General features: G+C 36.8%; 1 protein-coding gene across 3 annotated transcripts in view; it reads left to right on the forward strand.

Moving 5' to 3' along the window:
• The window catches only part of LOC138323301 (serine/threonine-protein kinase 31-like), a 52,305-nt gene extending 36,805 nt beyond the window's left edge, over positions 1 to 15,500 (forward strand). For all 3 annotated transcript variants that reach the window (XM_069267802.1, XM_069267804.1, XM_069267803.1), the window contains 4 exons: positions 3,829 to 3,897; positions 4,499 to 4,635; positions 9,626 to 10,263; positions 12,402 to 15,500. In XM_069267802.1, the coding sequence (XP_069123903.1) occupies positions 3,829 to 3,897; positions 4,499 to 4,635; positions 9,626 to 10,263; positions 12,402 to 12,511 (954 nt within the window). In that variant the 3' untranslated portion in view covers positions 12,512 to 15,500. The remainder of the gene's footprint in view (positions 1 to 3,828; positions 3,898 to 4,498; positions 4,636 to 9,625; positions 10,264 to 12,401) is intronic.
• The last annotated feature ends 4,907 nt before the right edge of the window (positions 15,501 to 20,407 follow it).

Consider the following 20,407-nt stretch of genomic DNA (forward strand, 5'->3'; position numbering starts at 1 on the left):
GGGATCTGTCCTTGTTGAGAATACGGAAGTGTGCAGTAAGTTCTCAAATATGGCGGCCACCTGTGGTTGATTAGCCTACTCAGTCGGCTTTCCAGCTAATATCTTGGACAATGATTTAATCTGAATGCCTATCAGGTACACAATAGACATGATTGATACCACTTGGAATTACACAAGGTATGATTAATTATTTGATTGTAAAAACATCGTTGTTGAGATCCTCATTATTAGGAGTGTCACGGTTAACCGAAAATGCGGTTAACCGAAAAATTCAACCGTACGGTTCGGTTCGGTACGATAATTCTTAGTTTCGGTTCGGTTCATTAAAAAAATAACTGTCCTATAATACCTATAATTTACGTGTATAAACTGTATTGCAGATTATTTCATTGAAAATACGGCGAAGTTGTTTGTCAGAATCCCGAGAAATACACCTGTTGACCGACATATATGTGTAACACGTGTGCAAGTTCAGTCATTCAGAAGATCGTTTTTTGCTGTCTGCAGACATTTTTTTTGCACATACATAATATCTAAATGATATATTTCACTTAATGTTTGATATTTTATAATTGACGATTTTTTAAATATATTTTTTCGATAACATTAATCCCGCAGAATATCGGCAGCTAAATCAAGCCGCCATTGTGTTGCCGATTGTAAACAATCGCGTTTCCGTCGGCCACTATTCCGTGAATTAAACCATTTTACGATTGAACATGCACCTGGTACGTAATAATGTTTATCTCTATTATAATTCAAATGCATAATACTTTTTAAAAACGCTTTTTCTGAGATAATACCAATTTATTGATTTGCGGTAAAAACTTACGATTTTCACATGTCAATCATCACATAATAATGCGTCCTGAAGGATACGAGCAAAGTTTTAGTGACGAAATAATGTATCATAGAGGATACGAGGACATATATCTCTCTGTGACTGATTAATGTGTCAATAGTACTGAAAGAGTTAAAAAGATAAGAAAATGTTCAATGATGTTTTTTAAAGATGTTCCACTGCTGAGAGATCATAAATGATACTCAATATTTGAACAAAAATTGGTATTTAATCGTGTTATATGTCTAATTAAGACACAAAATGATATAAAATAATTAATAAATTTCTTTGCTGCATGCAATTTTAGAACTTCAATCTATATAGGATATAGTGATGTGGATTATTTTTCAGAACGCAATAAATTATGTATTTAATTAGAAGTGAAATTTTGATAAAGAAAAAAACCCTTTTGTTTAAGTGATATACCATCTTTAAATCTAAAGCAAAACTTGTTTTTGATAGAAAATAGACTTAAAAAGTGTTCAATTAAGATTTGCCTGAACCGAACCGAAAAAACCGAAAACCGATCAAAAAAAGTTGAAACCGAACCGAGCTGAAAAAACATGAACCGTGACATCCCTACTCATTATAGTGTCATCGGCAATTCACAAGCTAACTAGGCCTGCCGTTGTGTAAACAAAGTGTCAATCATCGTGTCAAACTGCTCTCGCCAGATAATGTTAATGAACAGAAGGTTGTTTTAAGCACTGATAAACAATATGAACTGTTTGATTTTATTCTTCAAGAGTGGTTGGAGGAAATGCAAAATGTTTTGAACGAAGATACAAAAACAGATTTTTTTTTTGTGAATTTTTTTTTTCCAAAATTGAAACTCAAAAACGTACCTGCACACTTTACACGGATGCGCACTATACACGCAAAAATACGGTAACCAATTTTCCATGACTGTCCCCCGGGGGTATTAGGGGCGGGGTAAATTAGGCTATAACTTCAAAAATCTTCTTCTGAAATTCTGGAAATGGTAGAATCACATACTCTTCATAGATGGAAAGGTCTTGAGGTCCTTTACAAAAATTGTGAATTATATTACCCTGGGGTCTCATGGTTCCCCCTGGGGTGGGGTCAAGTTTACTATAGTTTATATAGGAAAACACATTTATGAGCATTTTTTGCTCAATTTTCATAGGAAATGAGTCAAACTTGTTTAGAATTATTAGCCTGAGATAACATTTTAATATCATATCTATATTTGTCCTGGTCAACCCCCTTGGGGCAGAGGGGCAGGGCCAAAAAGGGCAAATAGGCTAAAAATTTAAAAATCTTCTTCTTAAATACTGGAAATGGTAGAATCAAATACTCTTCATAGATGGACAGGTCTTAAGGTGTTTTATGAAAATTGTGAATTATATGACCCTGCGGTCTCAAGTTTCCCCCTGGGGAGGGGGTCAAGTTTACTATAGTTTAGGAACATTATTTGCTTAGTTTTCATAGGAAATTAGTCAATCTGGGTTAGAATTATTAGCCTGAGATAACATTTTAACATCATATCCATATTGGTCCTGGCTGACCCCCAGGGGCCAGAGGTGTGGAGCCAAAAGGGGTTAAAATGGATAACATTTCCAAAATCTTTCTCCTGAATTCAGAGATTTGATGGAACCAAATAATCTTCATAGATTAAAATGTCAAATGCCGTATTTTCCCTAATGAGGGCGCCGGGCGCGGGTGAATGGCCAAAGGGGGCGCCGTAATTTGAGACCATTTTTAGATGTTTTTTCTGAAACAAACTATAGTCATCTTGCTTTTAGATCGTATTTTTCTGAAACTTACTATAACCAACTTACGTTTTGAAGTCAAATAAGTTGAAATTACATAATTATGAAGAAATGTATGCACCAGAATTATCAAACATTGGTTAAATATGTCTGTTTCACGGAATTTTGGCATTTCATGCTAGCCTGTTTGTTTACCATGCGAACACAAAAGACGGACGGTGCTTTCGATCGCTACTTTCGTTTTGTGGCAGATGGGAATTACCGACAAGAGCACACAATAAAATGCTTAGAAATGATAACATTCCTGTTATTTAGGAACCTTTATCATAGATATACAGTAAGTAATCATAAAACCTATATAGACATCGCTAAAATATTGTTGCCAGTTAGTCTTCATCCATACACGTGTGTGGGGCATTCAAGTGACACGTTTTATTTTGAAAATGGCGTTTTCGCTGTTTCTATGTGTAAACACTTGGCAAAGATGTCCTAAGTTGTCCAATGCAATAAATTTAGTGCTTATAAAAGCTGATCTGATATCTGTTAAGCATCAGATTGATGTGAAACAGTATTTTTTTAGCGTCTGCAAAGACAAATCGTCACAATCTGGCACAAAAATTGTATGAAATTAGTTGGATTTTTTCAGCAAAAAACGTGGGGGCGCCCTTATTAGAGGAGGCGCTCTTAATAGGGAAAATACAGTATATAGTGTTTATATGCATGTCCTTGTTTCATTCTGTATCTGAACTCCGGTGACCGTTAAGGCTCATGGGCCTCTTGTTTATGAATTATAATGCATTTACATGTTAAAATTTAAGGATTTTGGAATATATAACTTAAGTGTCAAAAAAAAGGTCACAGTGATACTAAGTTATATTTTCCAAAATGTTTTATTTTTAACATATAAATGCATTATAATTTATAAAAAATAATTCTCTGACCTGACCTTAATCATACGTCATATCATGATGTCCTAACTCCTGGGTATCTGTAAACAAAAAATAATGCTTATCAGTCATGGCCACCAGAGGGCCAAATTGACACTCCTCCTTTCAGGGGTGCATGAGTAAATGATGATAACATTCATTATACACTTGTACAATAGCAATCATTAAACTAGAAAGCATTCTTACAGAGTGTACTTTGTAGGAGTACATGTATTCATGGCATTCTAAAATATAATTTATAGCCTTCCTGCATTCTGATAATAATGACTTGCATAATTAATATAATTGATAACTTTGTGGTTTACAGTTACACAATCCCCAGGGCTCGGTTGAGTTACAACATGATGGATCTCCAAAACTCATGAGTATGCGACTGGTACGTATTGTCTGCTAATTCCTCCACAATCTAGGAAGGTAGTCTGATGGTTTCTCATTTTTTGTGTATCTTTAAAGTTGGTGTTGCCATTTTTCATGAACTGAATAACAGTTTTGTTTCAATTTGTATAACCCTGAAATTACTACAAACTAAGGTGTCCTTTCAAATTTTGCATTGATTATGGAGGATGAAGTTAGTGATCTATATATCATTAAATTAAAAAAAAAAATCTGCCAGTTCTTCTGATTTCATTTTAACTTACAGTGCTATATTTTAAACACTGTAAGATATTAACGTTCAGCTTGATCAAGGATTGGATGGGGGCAAGGGAATTAGAGGCAATGCAAGGTTTCTGCATAATGGATTTTCTTACAGTGTTATATTTTAAACACTGTAAGATATATTGACGTTCAGCTTGATCAATGATTGGATGGGGGCAAGGGAATTAGAGTCAATGCAAGCTTAATACTGCATAATAATGAGAGAGAGAGAGAGAGAGAGAGAGAGAGAGAGAGAGAGAGAGAGAGAGAAGGAATATACAAACAAATCATGGGAAGATGTCTGTCAGTAGTATATTTTAGATATTGACTGTTCCTTACAGGAAGGTACTGTGATGGAGTTGCTGTACAGTCAACTGTTCCCAGTGTGCGACAAGAGACTACCTGTTAAACAGATCCTCAAGTCTCGATACCTTAGTCAGGTCATCCAACCCCTACCAGTGCCAGATAGTACTCCCAGGTAAATACTGACTGGCAAATCTCTAAGCTTACGTCGATTAATATCATGGGTCATAAATAGATAGGGCTGAAACGATTAGTAATTTTTGTATTCAATTATTCGGTCACATGTAATCGATTACTAATCGATTAATCACTTGAACTGAAGGTAATTAGACAAAGTCTATATTGTCTCACTACTGACTACTGAAAATGTCCGCCATGTTTTGGTATCCATATGACACATGCCTTAGATAATATAAGCCTAAATAAGAATAGATTTATTAACTAAACAAGCATATTGTATCCCAAATAAGCCCCGAATTCCGTTCCCATATCATCTTCTGTAACATCGTTTAAATCCAGACTGCTAACCCGCTGTTTTGACGTGACTTTCACACGTACGACTAATCAACCAAATCTGGATCGCCACGGAGTCACATGACCAAATTTTCGTCAATGAACTTTTTAGTCCACCATCATCAGATGGTGGGCTATTCAAATCGCCCTGCGTCCATCGTCCGTCATCCGTCGTCCGTCCGTAAACAATGCTTGTTATCACTACAGAGGATTCCGCTTATTTGAATAAGTCATTTTCCAGAAGAAAATATGCAAATAACCGGAGTATTCGAATAGGCGGAGATGACATTTTGCACCTTCGTTTGACCTCACACATATGTATGTGAACAGGCAAATAGATATCGTTTCATTTCCTTGATAAATACGTAAATTATTTACACTAAAACGAACAACAAGTAATTATTTTCGAAGTTGTAAATCGGTTTTAATTGTTTAATAACAAAAAATATCCCAATATTAGATTCTTGTTTACGTTAGATCGACAATTGAAATATTTGAGAAACAGCTAAACGATCGATATCAAATGCAATAACTAAACAGGATTGAATTTGTGTCTACAATTCTGAACCTAAATAATAAACAAATTTACGTACATTTGCCTGGCAAAATGAACTTACGATCGTGATTAAACTTCAAAGTGCCGATCAACTAGTGTTGTTTTTACACATGTGTAAGAATTCGAAAATGGCGGCAGGTGATGAAGCCATGCGTTCACTGGACCTAAATGTGTTTTGAGAATTCTCCCTGTATTGTTGATCTATACGGCGAATAGCTTGATAACAATTCAGAAATCAATGCATATTCAAGTAGCAATGAAACAACGTAGCGAGTATCTTTTGTATCCTACATACTGTACGAAACATGTGGTAGTCATTGCTCGCCGACTTTGCATGCTTTTGAGTCTCGTTCAACGAGACGCTTGATTCGCACATGTCTGTGCTAGTCAACAAAACTCTGGTTGAACGAGACTACTCATGAATGGCGATTGTTGTAAGGAAGCATGGTTTCTCCAACCGATCGCGAACTAAGGTACGTTACGTTAATAAATAAACATTTTTGAAAGTGCAAATGCTTTAATTAGATGTTTGAGTCAGTGATTATACTAAACTTATGACCAACTGCTGCTGATGTAAATAGTAACAGCGTCGAATACCTTTGCAGATTCATGCATAAAATAACAAGTCATACGATAACGTTAATCTGTCACCATAATGATTTCTAGTAAAAGCGAAGTATCTTGAAACATATATCAGCGAATTTCGCTAAAAATATATTGCAAAATTGAAAAATATTCGATTTTATTTTTAGAATTTCCAAAATATTTTATTCAAATAACCGGAGGTCATGTAAAAGTCTATGCAAATACACGGAGTTGAAAAACAAAGATAAAGAAGGAAAAAATCGGGACCGCAGAATTTTATGCAAATAACCGAAATATTCAAATAACCGTTATTCGATTATGTGGAGTCCTCTTTATTTCTTAAAAACTGCTGCAGGGATTTTGTTCAAACTTCACATGGAGGGTCCCCTTGGTCCATATTTGTGCCATACAGATTTTGAGGCTGATCGGAAAAACAAGATGGCTGCCAGGCAGCCATCTTTGATTTTGGCAGTTGAAGTTTGTTATCGATATTTCTTGAGAACTACTGAAGGGATTTTGTTCAAACTTCACATGGAGGTTACCCTTGGTCCCTATTTGTGCCATACAGATTTTGAGGCTGATAGGAAAAACAAGATCTGAAGGGATTTTGTTCAAACTTCACATGGAGGTTACCCTTGGTCCCTATTTGTGCCATACAGATTTTGAGGCTGATAGAAAAAAACAAGATGGCCGCCAGGCGGCCATCTTGGATTTTGATAGTTAAGGTTTGATATCCCCATTTCTCAAAAAGTGCTGAAGGGATCTTTCTCAAATTTAATATGTAGGTTCCCCTAGGGCCCTTGTTGTGCATATTGCATTTTTGGACCAATCGGTGAACAAGATGGCCACCAGGCCGCCATCTTGGATTTCGATAGTTAAAATTTGTTATGGCTATTTCTCAGATAGTACTGAAGGGATCTGTCTCAAATTTCATATGTAGGTTCCCCTAGGGACTTTGTTGTGCATATTGCATTTTGGGACCGATCTGTTAACAAGATGGCCGTCAGGCAGCCATCTTGGATTTTGTTATTCAAAGTTTGTTATCGCTATTTCTCAGAAAGTACTGAAGGGATCTGTCTCAAAATTCATATGTAGGTTCCCTAGGGCCCTAGTTGTGCATATTGTGATTTGGGACCGATCGGTCAACAAAATTGCTGCCAGGCAGCCATCTTGGATTTTATATTCAAAGTTTGTTATCGCTATTTCCCAAAAAGTATTGAATGGATCTTTCTCAAATTTCACATGTAGGTTCCCCTAGGGCCTAGTTGTGCATATTGTGATTTGGGACCGATTGATCAACAAGATGGCTGCCAAGGAGTCATCTTGGATTTTGATAGATGAAGTTTGTTACCGCTATTCCTCAAAAGGTACTGAAGCGATCTGTCTCAAATTTTATATGTAGTATGTTTGAAAAAGTTTAAAAAGTAGAGAAAAGATCCATCATTCCTTTGTCAGATATAGATCATTCTTTGGTGGGCGCCAAGATCCCTCTGGGATCTCTTGTTTATTTCTGTGATCAAAAAAATGAAATAAATCAACAACTCTTATCTTCTATTGGAATATGAGCAAAAGCATTCCTTTTTTTAGGTCATCTGGCCCGAAGGGTCTGGATGACCTATAGCCATCATGCTTCGTCCGTCGTCGTGCGCCGTGCACCGTCCGTAAACTTTTCACATTTCAATCTTCTTCTCAAGTTTGACCAGTGGGATTGAACTGAAACTTACCTGAAATGATCCTGAGATGGTCCCGACCAAGTGTTCTTATTTTTCGGGTCGATCTGAAATCCAAGATGGCCTCCATCTTGAAAACACATTTTGAACTTCTTATCAAGTTCTACCAGTGCGATTGGCTGAAACTTGCATGAAATGATCCTGACATGGTCCCGACAAAGTGATGTTATTTTACGGGTCGATCCGAAATCCGAGATGGCCGCCACAGCCGCCATCTTGAAAACACATTTTGAACTTCTTCTCAAGTTCTAACAGTGCGATTTGGCTGAAACTTGCATGAAATGATCCTGACATGGTCCCGACAAAGTGTTGTTATTTTTCGGGTCGATCCGAAATTCAAAATGGCCCCCACAGCCGCCATCTTGAAAACACATTTTGAACTTCTTCTCAAGATCTGCCGGTGCGATTTGGCTGAAACTTGCATGAAATGTTCCTGACATGGTCCTGACAAAGTGTTGATCCCAAATCGAAGATGGCTACCATTACACGATATCTAATTAATTTCCTATATGATTATTGCCAAGGTAATCAGATGACCGTTAAGGCCCTTGGGCCTCTTGTTATGAAAAACACATGCAACAGTAAAATTAAAATGTTCATGACTACTGCTCCTTCCGCTCCGGAGCGTCCCGGCGGCAATTAGGCCTCCCTAACGTAACAACATGGAGCCGATCACTAGTGAAAATTGGCAAACAGCGTGTTGCAAGCTTTCTCATGACATTCACTTTCTCATTGATTAATGACTTTAACTTTCACAGAGACTTGTCTAACAAGTATTTCTCACATCATAATCATATATGCTTTGTTGAGTTCAAAACGTGTACATAAAGAGATGAAACTACAGTCGGAATGGCTTCCTCAGAAATCCATGATCTGTCAACGTATTTATTCAGCTTACAATGCACTTGCTATGCATGCAACGATTAACGATTAATAAAATCTTTAATCGATTATCAGCGATTAGTTTCATTAATCTAATCGCCTCCGATTATTCGACTAATCGTTTCAGCCCTATAAATAGACCAAAGTTAAATTTTCTTCCTTAAAGGCCCACTACCTTTCCAAAATAAAAATAAAAAGTTTCTTAAAAACAATGTAGTCTATGCTAACAGTGAGGATTCATTTCGTGATTTTCCATCTGACACAGTGATAATTAACTAACGCATAGTAATTAGGATGATGATGGGAAACATAAGACGACCTGCGTTATGAAAATTAACATTTGATTTATATAATCAAAGAGTTCAGAAGGTGATGATAAGTCTATTAACGGTAAGCTAGTAACTTTTGTGACTACAAAGTTATCAGTCTCGTTTTACATTCCATTGTTAAAAATTAAAAGCTGTTTCATAAAGGTTGTGGCACTTTAATGCCAAACCATTTTATAAATGCACAGTTTTACTTTGAAAATATGAAGTGAATCTTAAATGTCTAAAGTCAGCTAGCCCATGATTAATTTTGAACATTTTAATGAATTTCCAGTTATGAATTTTCAGTGCTTTGCCGTAAAATGTTGTAATATGCATACACTTCCTGTCCAGTTTCGTTCTGTTGGAGATTGTGGCATTTATGTTGTTCTGATCTACTACTGTAAATCATTTTATTTTTGTGTGCGATTTATTTTCTTGTATTTTGCAGGCAAAAATTAATTGGTGTGAAAAGTTTCAAGGCAAAGTGAAAGAGAGAATATTACCTGTAAATTGTGAAAATAAATTGCTGCAAAAATAGGTTTGTTTATAGTATATTGATGTGAAATTTAATTGAAGTTCTGTTACTTTTAGGGATGTTCTGAGCCCAAACCAAGCAGTGAACGAGAGCACAGAGTGTATGGCTATGACTGCAGAGTCTTCAGTACCAGGATGTGGTCCAGACTTGGGTAGTATAGGACAACAACAACCTGTAGAGGACACAATGGCCAACATTGGGGTGTTTGACTTCAACAACATGGCACCCGCCAGTGTTACAGGCCCTAGTACCGAGCAGGTGTCGGAGCCGATGCCTGCGGACACGTCTGCTGTGGACCAGCTGGCGAGAGACTTGGCTAGTATCGGTATGCCTGCATGTCAGACAGACCTTTCAGGGCTAAGTGTAAATGCAGTACTTAACAATGAATGCGGCTCAGAGATTACGACTGAAGGATTGATTACAACAGAAACTGATAGCACTGTCAGTGTCGTCAGTAGCGCTGATGATGTGGTCAATAGCGCTGATAATGTGGTCACTGAAGCTGGTGATGTGGTTGAAAGTGCTGTTGATGTGGTGGTTAACGAACAAACAGAAGACAAACCAGCAGAAACCAGTCAAACAGTGCCGGTAGCAGACTCTACTGAACAAGCTCCAGTGATCCAGACTCCCAGCCCGTCAGTGTCTGAACCTCAGCAGAGTACCGAACAAATCAGCTCAATCACTGATCTTGAATGTCAGTAGCTAGGGAATAATTTTAGGACCATTATAAAACAAATTTAATGTTTCTCAGGCAATATAATTTTACTCTGTGTTGTTCAAAGTGAAAATGCCAATTTTGTTAATTGTATTTTAATTTATGAGTGATACGAGAATGGCTTCTCTTATTTTGTTGAATATTTGTTAGACTTGAAATAGACATATTTTAGATGTGTTTACCCCATAACCATCCATTTTATATTATTATCCAAGTAATGCTTGCATTATGAAATCATTCATTTTAATTTGTATGAAATACTTTTTATTGCAAATTAATGCTGTAGCAGGCAAATTCAAAATTAATATCTTTTTTTTTATATGTTGCATAATATGTATAATTGGTTATTAAAATATCAACTTGTTAGAATATATCATTTAATCAACGAATTCGCAAATTTCCCATATTAGATAGAATTGAAAGTTGCTGCAATGCCCAAAATAACCCTCTCTCAAGTATTAAATGAACCTATGTCATTTACTAACTTATGTATTTTGCATTGGGGAACTTGTTAAGAGACCATGTTCTCAAGATTTCAAGATAGTACTAAATACAAATCATTGGAAGATGTAGAATGAAGTACTAAATACAAATCATTGGAAGATGTAGAATGAAGTACTAAATACAAATCATTGGAAGATGTAGAATGAAGTACTAAATACAAATCATCGGAAGATGTAGAATGAATGATGTCATTATGTCCTGTATGTATGCTAGTCTGTATCACATGCTTATCTATATACCTTAAACCTTGTCTGCTTTGCACTCCTCTTATTTGACACAGTTGTTCACATATCACTTAGTTTTAAATATATGGTTTCTGCAAATTTATCAACAATCAAAAATCCCTTTGTAGGGTAATTTCGAGGTCATATGAACATGACCCCCTTCTGGCCACGGTCAGATCTTCACCATGTAGTTTTAATGCAGATGTAAGCAGACAGACATTTCCAATGTCTCGTTACATAATTGTTTAATATGAACAACTGTGTCAGTCTGCTTGCTGCGTAGTTTTTCATTATACTTGCTTGTAGTTCTTCATTATACTTGCTTGTACAGTGGAACCTCCCAAAACCGAACCTTCTCAAAACCGATCACCTCTAGAAACCGAACATGGATGTCATGTACGGAATGAATTCCTCTTTATTAATTGTATATAAAACTTCCCAAATCCGATCCCTCCCAATTCCGAATACCGGACCGATTTTGAGATCGGAATAGTCAAATTTAACTAAAATACACTTCTGAAAACTGGCCTTACCTGAGCGACACCGATAGATTGCATTGAGGTCTGATCAACCGACCATGAAATACACACTTTCCTGTACCATAGTTGTTGCATGCCATGTCCTAGGGCATGTATACAGATGTGAAGGCTATAGGTACACGGTAATTATACCCGAGATGGTGGTGTAATTATTTAATCATGCTTATTGTTTAGATATCTTACGAAGGTCTACCATGTGCACTCGGTTTGTTAACTGTAGGAAAACAAGCAGAGCTAGTAATAAAGATAAAGTTTCGTATTCAAATCACACATTTTTTTTTATTTACATATGTAGTTGTCGGATAACGTAAATTATCTGTATGAAGAAGCCGAAGCCATGTATTGTTTTAGAAAATGATTATGTCATATAATGACCGGCATCGACTGATCATCGTGTAATTAGACCATATAATTTGATTCTTGTCGTAACCGGAAGTGATCGGTCGTATGTACATGTAGGTTGCAGTTGAGAACATCCCCAAGAACATTCACGCAACTAACTAACTAAACTACGTTTATAAGCGAACAAAGTCAAGTTTGCTGTAATCCATTCTTTTTAAACGTATGATTCTCTCTTTTGTGATAACATTCACATTAACAATCAATATCGGTCAGTTTTAACGAACACTAGGCATACATGTGGTGCACTAGTGTAAATAACGACTTCCGATCGATTAAATCCGGATCGTGATGATCGGTATTCGGTTCACTTCTCCAAACCGAACCCTCTCTAAACCGGCCGAAATTATATGCACCGACCATGATCGGTTTCGGGAGGTTCCACTGTAGTTCTTCATTATACTTGCTTGTAGTTCTTCATTATACATATTCTCTTCATTTAACTTTACAGTGGTTACAGCATCATTTGCCAGTCCACACTCATTTCTACGCCAAGACACAAGGTCAAGGTCACCACTTCATAGACTGCTCAAAATTGCTGCACCAAAAGAGAACCTTTGAAATGACATCTAGTTACCCAATCATTTGCTTTTGACAGATTTTGTACCCTGTTGATTGTGATAAGTTTTCATGAGTCATGTTAGGCACTGCTATTTCTATAAGTTTCCTGATTTAAGATGTTTTATGTTTGTATCTTTATTAGAAAAACACTTTGACACCCATCTCTCTATCTAGTATGTAACGCTGACCATAGCTGATTTATAGACTATTCATGATGACCCTGGATTTAAGGTTTACATTGAAAATTTTCAGAGATGGGGTAATTTTTGGCAACTTAATATAACTACTTAAGAAACCTTTGGTAGAGAACACTTAACACAAAATGATTCATTGAATACCTAGAAGACAAGACAAAAATTATATGTTTTTTGATGTGTATCCAATCATTGATAAGGTTAGATTATTAGGATCATATCTCTGTCTTCATATAAGGTTTCCTACTTACATAAGATCATTTCATAGCTGGCTCTGCATCTTTTATCAGAAATGTTTGTTTTTCATCATTAGTTAATGGTACATGTAATAACCCTAATGCTATGCCATGTCGGGATTAAGGATTTGAGATACCAATTGTTGGTTATGAAAGGTGATATCTCTTTGTTTATGTATATTTTATTTTCCACTTGCTTTGTTATGCTTTTATAGAAGTTTTCATGTGCTGATCCGTGCAATATACATGTATAGAAGTTCATGTATTGTTTTTAACATTCAGTTTCAGGCCTCTAGTTCATCAACATCCTTAATAGATTTCCCATTGGAAAGAGTTGAAGAATTTAAAGAATCTTAATCAAAGGAAATATTACTGCACATTGATGATATTGGGGCCTGAACTTGAATATCATTAGTTTAGTTCACATACATATTTCAACACATTTATTTCGTTTCAGAATTCATATCAGCTAGCTTCATATTCACCAAAACTTTATTTCAGTATTCATATAGACGAAAACTAACCATTGTACAGTAACCATTTAACAGTTACTTCACAACATTTATAGCATTTCACCACCTGACAAAACTTAATTTTCCATACTAACAATGTATCATAAATTCATGATATTATTCTTCACGCTTCTCCATCATAGAACTGTCAATTTTCTGTGATATTAACTACCCCAGTATATATTCATTACCAACAATTATACTTTATGTTTTGTATTTTGTACATGTTCTTACATTTATTTTTATTGGTCAATAATAACACATTTTTGGTATCTTTAAATAACTGTATGAGTGCACACATGGAAGTAAACCGGCAATAATTCTCTTTTTATATCCAAGCTTAGGGTGAAGATTCATAGAAAAGATTTTTGTGTCGCCCGCTATGTAAGGGCAACATATAGGTATCACTATGTCCGTGTCCTCGTCGTCAATCTATGGGGAGAGGTTTCTGTACAATAGCTTTAGTATTTGTTGTCCGGTTTTAACCAAATTTGGTACAAGTTTATATTGCTTTATATCAATGAGATCTTGGATGGGTTTGATACTAGTCAAAACCATCAATATTTGCTAGAGTTACGGGACTTTAAAATCGTCAAAACAGATAAGTCCATGGTTTCCCCTCAATAACTTTAGTGTTTATAGACCAATTTTGACTAAATTTTGTTTATTGCTTTATATAATTAAGATCTGGGATAGGATTGATACTGGTCAAAATCCGTTAATAATTGCTGAGATACGGGACGGGTTAAATCATCAAAACAGATAATTCCTTGGTTTCAACTTTACATTATGTCTTCCAAGTTTTTTGCCAAGAGAATTTGCTGATCTGGCATGTGGAAATCGGTTATAGCTTGAATGAAGATCATAATGAGTTCTTATTAAATTTCACTTGTTTAGGTATGTAATATAAACTGAAAGTTATATTAGACAAATGTCAAATTTCAAAAGATGGGCACAGAAATGTAATTGATAACTTCACCTGATTATTAACAATATTTCAACTGTAAATAACAATTTTTTGTGATGTTTAAAACTGCTGTGCAGGGGACACTTCCACTTCCTTGGAATTCTTGTTTTGTAAGGAATGATGTAAACAATCAATTTATAGGCTACCCACAAGAGCAGATACACTCTAATGTCTAAAAACGAAATACATAAACTTGCTGTTTTTGTCTGGTCATTTCAATGATTGCCAGATAAAGGAAAACAAAATACCTGGTAACTTCATCGTTGTGGCATTGTTTTTAAACTATTACGTGTTTAATTCCATGAGGTTTTTGCCCTTTGAAGAACTATTTCTGGAGTGTATGACCAATTTTGCACTATTGAGTAGTTTAGGATATAATTACACATGCAGTTACCTAACAACACCAATTGCGGCCATACTTTAAAATGGTCAAAGAATTGACAAGGCATGCTGTGTGTGTAATTGCATATTAAAGATTAATGCTTCTTTACACGTAGCAGAACATGTCACCCAGGAGAGTTTCTGCTGTAGTTTGATGTTAGTAACTGCTTAAAATTTGTCATTAATTGGTAAAGTTACTAAATTATTAATGCACCATGTACAAAATATAGAGATTTGTGATAGAGTAGTACTAGTAAGCCTGTAATCAACTAGGTTGTTGTGTATTAATTATTGCTCATAAATAGATGTCTGCAAATGTTGGTATGTAATAGAAGCTACAATGCAAGGAGATATCAATATTACAGATATAGCTTGTGTAATAAAAATGTTAGTTATTTGACATTTCCAAATGTCATTTTCCTAAAAATGCTCTTGTTCTGGTGCTATTGTTTTGTTAGAAAGGGATATATATTTTCTGACATTTTCAGAATCAAATTTCTTCTTAAAGAAAAAGAGCAAGAACATTATTTTTGGTTTCATTTTTGTTTCTGTATGTTAGGCAACTTCTATTTTATGACGGGCTCATAAAAATTAACATATCTAATATTCTATTGTTTTTGTGTAAAAGATAAAAAAAATCTTGTGTATATGGACATTTCATGAAACCTTGCCTTGTAGCAATGCTATATTCTTTTTAAAAGTGTTATTATTGACATCAAGATTTCTTAAACTATGATTCACTACTTCATAAATAAATCTTTTATATAAGGGCAGTATGCAGTTGAACCTATTTTGTGCGGCTTATCTTTTTGTGGTCCTTTTTGTGGGGTCCATATTATCAAAGATACGATGGAATGTCTTCAAATGAATATAATGGACTACTACAAGAACCAAGAGATAGCCATAAGTTGTAAGACTGTGTATTCAATGCTTAATTTAGTTAGCTCTGGTGGGTCCCAGATTTGTAAAAACTTGCTACAGAGGTCAGCTTGATTTGTGCTCTTCTCAGGGGAAATTATCAATAGAAGATCTTGCAGCTCATATAGACAAATGAGTCTACAGAAGCAGAGAGCTGCAGTTCTAAGTTATAATCTAGAAGAAGGAGAGGGCAAATCGAGATGGGCCCTGCATATTGAAAACGATATAATTGATATGTACATGTATATATGTTGATTGTAGCTTTAGATAGTAGACATGCTACTCACCAATAAAGGGAAAAACAGTGTAGAAGTATTATGGTTTATGTTAATTGTGAACATTTAATGTGAAATATTAGTTGTATGTTTTTTTTTGTTTTGAAGAAAAAAGTGTTATTAAAATGTTGAATTTAAAATATGATACTTTTTGTTCCATTTGTGAATGTTTTAAAATTTGAACTGACAACTTTTAAAACTGAAAAGTATGAAAACTTTCAGGTGCGAATTAAGGGGATGTAGTTTATATGTTATTTACTTTCAATGGTGAAAGTATAATAAAAAACAAGAGATCCCAGAGGGATCTTGGTGCCCACCAAAGAATGATCTATATCTGACAAAGGAAAGATGGATCTTTTCTCTACTTTTTAAACTTTTTCAAACATACGACACATAAAATTTGAGACAGATCGCTTCAGTACCTTTTGAGAAATAGCGGGTAACAAACTTCAACTATCAAAATCCAAGATGACTCCTTGGCAGCCATCTTGTTGATCAATCGGTCCCAAATAACAATATGCACAACTAGGGCCCTAGGGGAACCTACATGTGAAATTGGAGACAGTATCCATTAAGTACTTTCTGAGAAATAGCGATAACAAACTTTGAATAACAAAATCCAAGATGACTGCCTGGCGGCTTTTGTTGACTGATCGGTCCCAAAATGCAATATGCACAACAAGGTCCCTAGGGGAACCTACATATGAAATTTGAGACAGATCCCTTCAACACTAATGCAATAAACACTAGTTGTGCATATGTACTCTAGGGATCTACCTCAAATTTCGTATGTAGATTTCCCCATGGGCTGTGGTTGTGCATATGCATTTTGGGACCAATTGGTCCAACAAAATGGCCGGCCTTGCTGCCATTTTGAATTTGATAGTTGAAGTTTGTTACCGCTATTTCTCGTAAAGTGCTGAAGGCCTCATTCTAAAATTTCATATGCATAGGCCCTTAGAATTGCATTTTTGGATTGATTCATAATGATATTGAATTAATGATTTGTGATTTCATATCGTTTTTCAAATGAGCCTTGGTGAAGCTCAAGGTCCCATATCAAAATCTGCAGGTCCATCTGGATTTATTACTTCAAAATCATTACACTTTTACCAAACGGTTGCAACTGCGCTATAAACGAAAATTGCCATGTTTGTCTTTCTTTCCAGTTTGCTATAGGCAAATTATCTGGTCTCTTGATTTCAAGGAAGGAAAAAATTGACATTGATGCTGAATTGCTGTATACCCTTCTTTGCAGGGCGAATATTATGTAATTACGAGATCCTTACGCCCACCATGCGATAGATCTTCTTTGTCAAATGAGAAAAATATTTTTGGATTATTTTTTCCCCAATTACTAAACAAGAGCCCAGAGGCCTGTATCGCTCACCTGGGTTGTGTGTGAATGCCAAGTAATGTTATGATACAGGTTCATTGTTTCTTTTCTGAAGGAATTTTGATATTAACTCTAAGTCCCCTATTGGGCCCCACCCTCCTGCCCCCAGCGGGGTCAGACGCTGATGGTTCTGGTTCTCCTTCCCCAAGGATGTTTCATGGCCAAATTTGGTCACAAATCCAAGCACAACTCTAGGACAAGTAGCGATTTATAGGTATTTACTTTATTTTCCCCTATTGGGCCACTACCCATCCTGCCCCGGGGGGCCAGAGCCAAAATTTACACAAGTTCTGTTCCCTTCCCCCAGGATGTGTGTTGCTCCAAATTTGGTTACTATTTTCCATGCAGAAATCTATGGACTAGTCGCGCTTTTACAAGGATTTACCTCTATTTCCTTATTGGGCCCCAACCTCTCCTGCCCCCAGGGTAACAGAGCAAAAATTCTATACAAGTTTCTGTGTTCACTTCCCCAAAGGATGTTTGTGGCCAAAATTTAGTTAAATCATGCAGAACTCTAGGACAAGTTAGCGTTTATTAGAATTTACCGCTATTTCCCATATTGTGACCCTGCCCCTCTGCCTCCGGGGGGGACGAGGGCAAAATTATATACAAGTTCTGATCCCCTTTCACAAGCCAAGATGTTTTGTGGCCAAATATTGGTTACATTACCATTCAGAAACTCTATCGACTGAGTTAGACAATTTAAAGAATTTACCTCTATTTCCCCTATTGGGGCCACGCCCCTCCTGGCCCGGGGGGTCAAGAGGCCAAAAATTTATACAGTTCTGTTCACATTCCCCCAAGGATGTTTGTGGCTATTTTGTTACAATCTATGCAGAAACTCTAGGACAAGTAGCGAATTAGTGAATTTTACCACTATGTTTTCCCTATTGGGCCCAGCCCCTCCTGACCCCCAGGGGGTCAGAGACAAAACTTTATTCAAGTTCTGTTCCCACCTCCCCAAGAAAGTATATTTGTGGCTATAATTTTGGTTACAATCCATGCAGAACCTCTAGGAATAGTAGCGATTTAAAGAATTAACCTTATATTTCTCTATTGGGCCCCGCCCCATCCTGCCCCCAGGAGGGTCAGTAGCCCAAAATTTATAAAGTGCTGTTCCCACTCCCCAAGGGATGTTTGTGGCCAAATTTGGATAATTCCATGCATGAAGAATCTAGGACAAGTAGCGATTTAAAGGATTACTATTATTTCCCCTATTAGGGCCCGCCCTCCTGGCCCGGGGGGTCAGCAGCCATAAAAAAAATTTTTATTCAAGTTCTTGTTTCGCTTCAAAAAGGGATGTTGTGGCCAAATTGGTTACAATTCATGTAGAAACCTCTATGACTAGTAGCGATTTATAGGGATTTACCTCTATTTCCCCTATTGGGCCCCGCCCCCCACTTGCCCCTGGGGGATCAGAGCCAAAATTCTAAACAGTTCTGTTTCCTTCCCCATGATGTTTGTGGCTAATATTTGTTTACATCCCATGCAGAACTCTAGGACAAGTAGCGATTTAAAAGAATTACCTCCATTTTTCCCTATTGGGTCCCGCCCCTCCTGCACCCAGCGGGGTCAGAGACCAAATTTATAACAAGTTATGTGTCCGCATTCCAAAAAGGAATGTTTGTGGCCAAATTTGGTACAATTCATGTAGTAAAACTCTGATGAACTAGATAGCGATTTACAAGGTTCTTACTCTAATTTCCCTATTGGGCCCCGCCCCTCCTGCCCGGGGGACTCAGAGCAAATTTTATACAAGTTCTGACTCCCTTTCACCCAAGGATGTTTGTGGCCAAATTTGGTAAAAAATACCATTCAGAACTCTATGACTAGTAGCGATTTAAAGGATTACCTCTATTTCCCTATTGGGCCCACGACCCTCACTGCCCTGGGGGATCAGAACCAAAATTTATAACAAGTTCTGTTCCCTTTCCCCCAAGGAGATGTTTGTGGCTTATTTCTTGGTTACAATCTAAGCAGATCTCTAGGACATCAAGTAGCGATTTCTAGTGAATTTACTCTGATTTTCCCTATTGGGCCCCGCCCCTCTGCCCCCCAGGGGGTATGAGCCAATATTTATATCAAGTTCTGTTCCCATCCCCCAGAATGTTTGTGGCTAAATTCTGGTTCACAATCCATGCAGAACTCTAGGACACAGTAGCGATTTAAAGAATTTACCTCTATTTCACCCTATTGAGCCCCGCCCCTCCTGCCCCTGGGGGTTAGAGCCAACATTTATATAAGTTCTGTTCCACCCTCACCCAAGGATGTTTGTGGCCAAATTTGGTTACATTCCCATGCAGAAAACTGCTAGGGACAAGTAGCGATTTAATGATTGACCTCTATTTCCCCTATTTGGGCCCGCCCCTCCTGGCCCCGGGGGGGTTATAGCCAAAATTTATAAAGTTATGTTTCCCCCTCCCCACAGGATGCTTGTGGACCAAATTTGGTTACAATCCATGCACGAACTCTATGACTAGTAGCGAGTTTAAAGGAAATGTTGACCGGACGGCGGACGGGCACTGGCTACGGACGCAACGGGAAGACGGACGACGGACGACGGGACGCAGCGCACATGGCATAAGCTCAACCGGACACTTCGGGACAGGTGAGCTAAAAAACCTTTAATATTAGGACTCCAAAACATTATTTTTAAAACAATTTTGTCAAAGGACTTTGTACACGCATTCTTGACTCCTCTTTTTATGCCCTCCCCCAAACCATTCAGTGAAATAATTGAATAACACCTCTGAAGCAATTGCTGGGATAGTTGTGTACCATAGCAGATATAGTTGTCCTGGGCATCCATACAAAATATCAGTAAAAAAAACTGAAATATTCTAGGGAGTTTTTTCATTTAGATAATTGGAGGGCATTCCTGAACAAACTTCTTATATTTCTCTTTAAGATATAGCCTGGATTGCCCTACATATTCTCAGAAGATATTAAATTCAAGATTGTGTTCTACTGTATTAAATTTATGCAGATTTTGGATTGTTACCATGGCAACTGGAGCT

This window comes from Argopecten irradians, chromosome 5 (genome assembly GCF_041381155.1).
Source record: "Argopecten irradians isolate NY chromosome 5, Ai_NY, whole genome shotgun sequence".
NCBI classification, from domain to species: domain Eukaryota; kingdom Metazoa; phylum Mollusca; class Bivalvia; order Pectinida; family Pectinidae; genus Argopecten; species Argopecten irradians.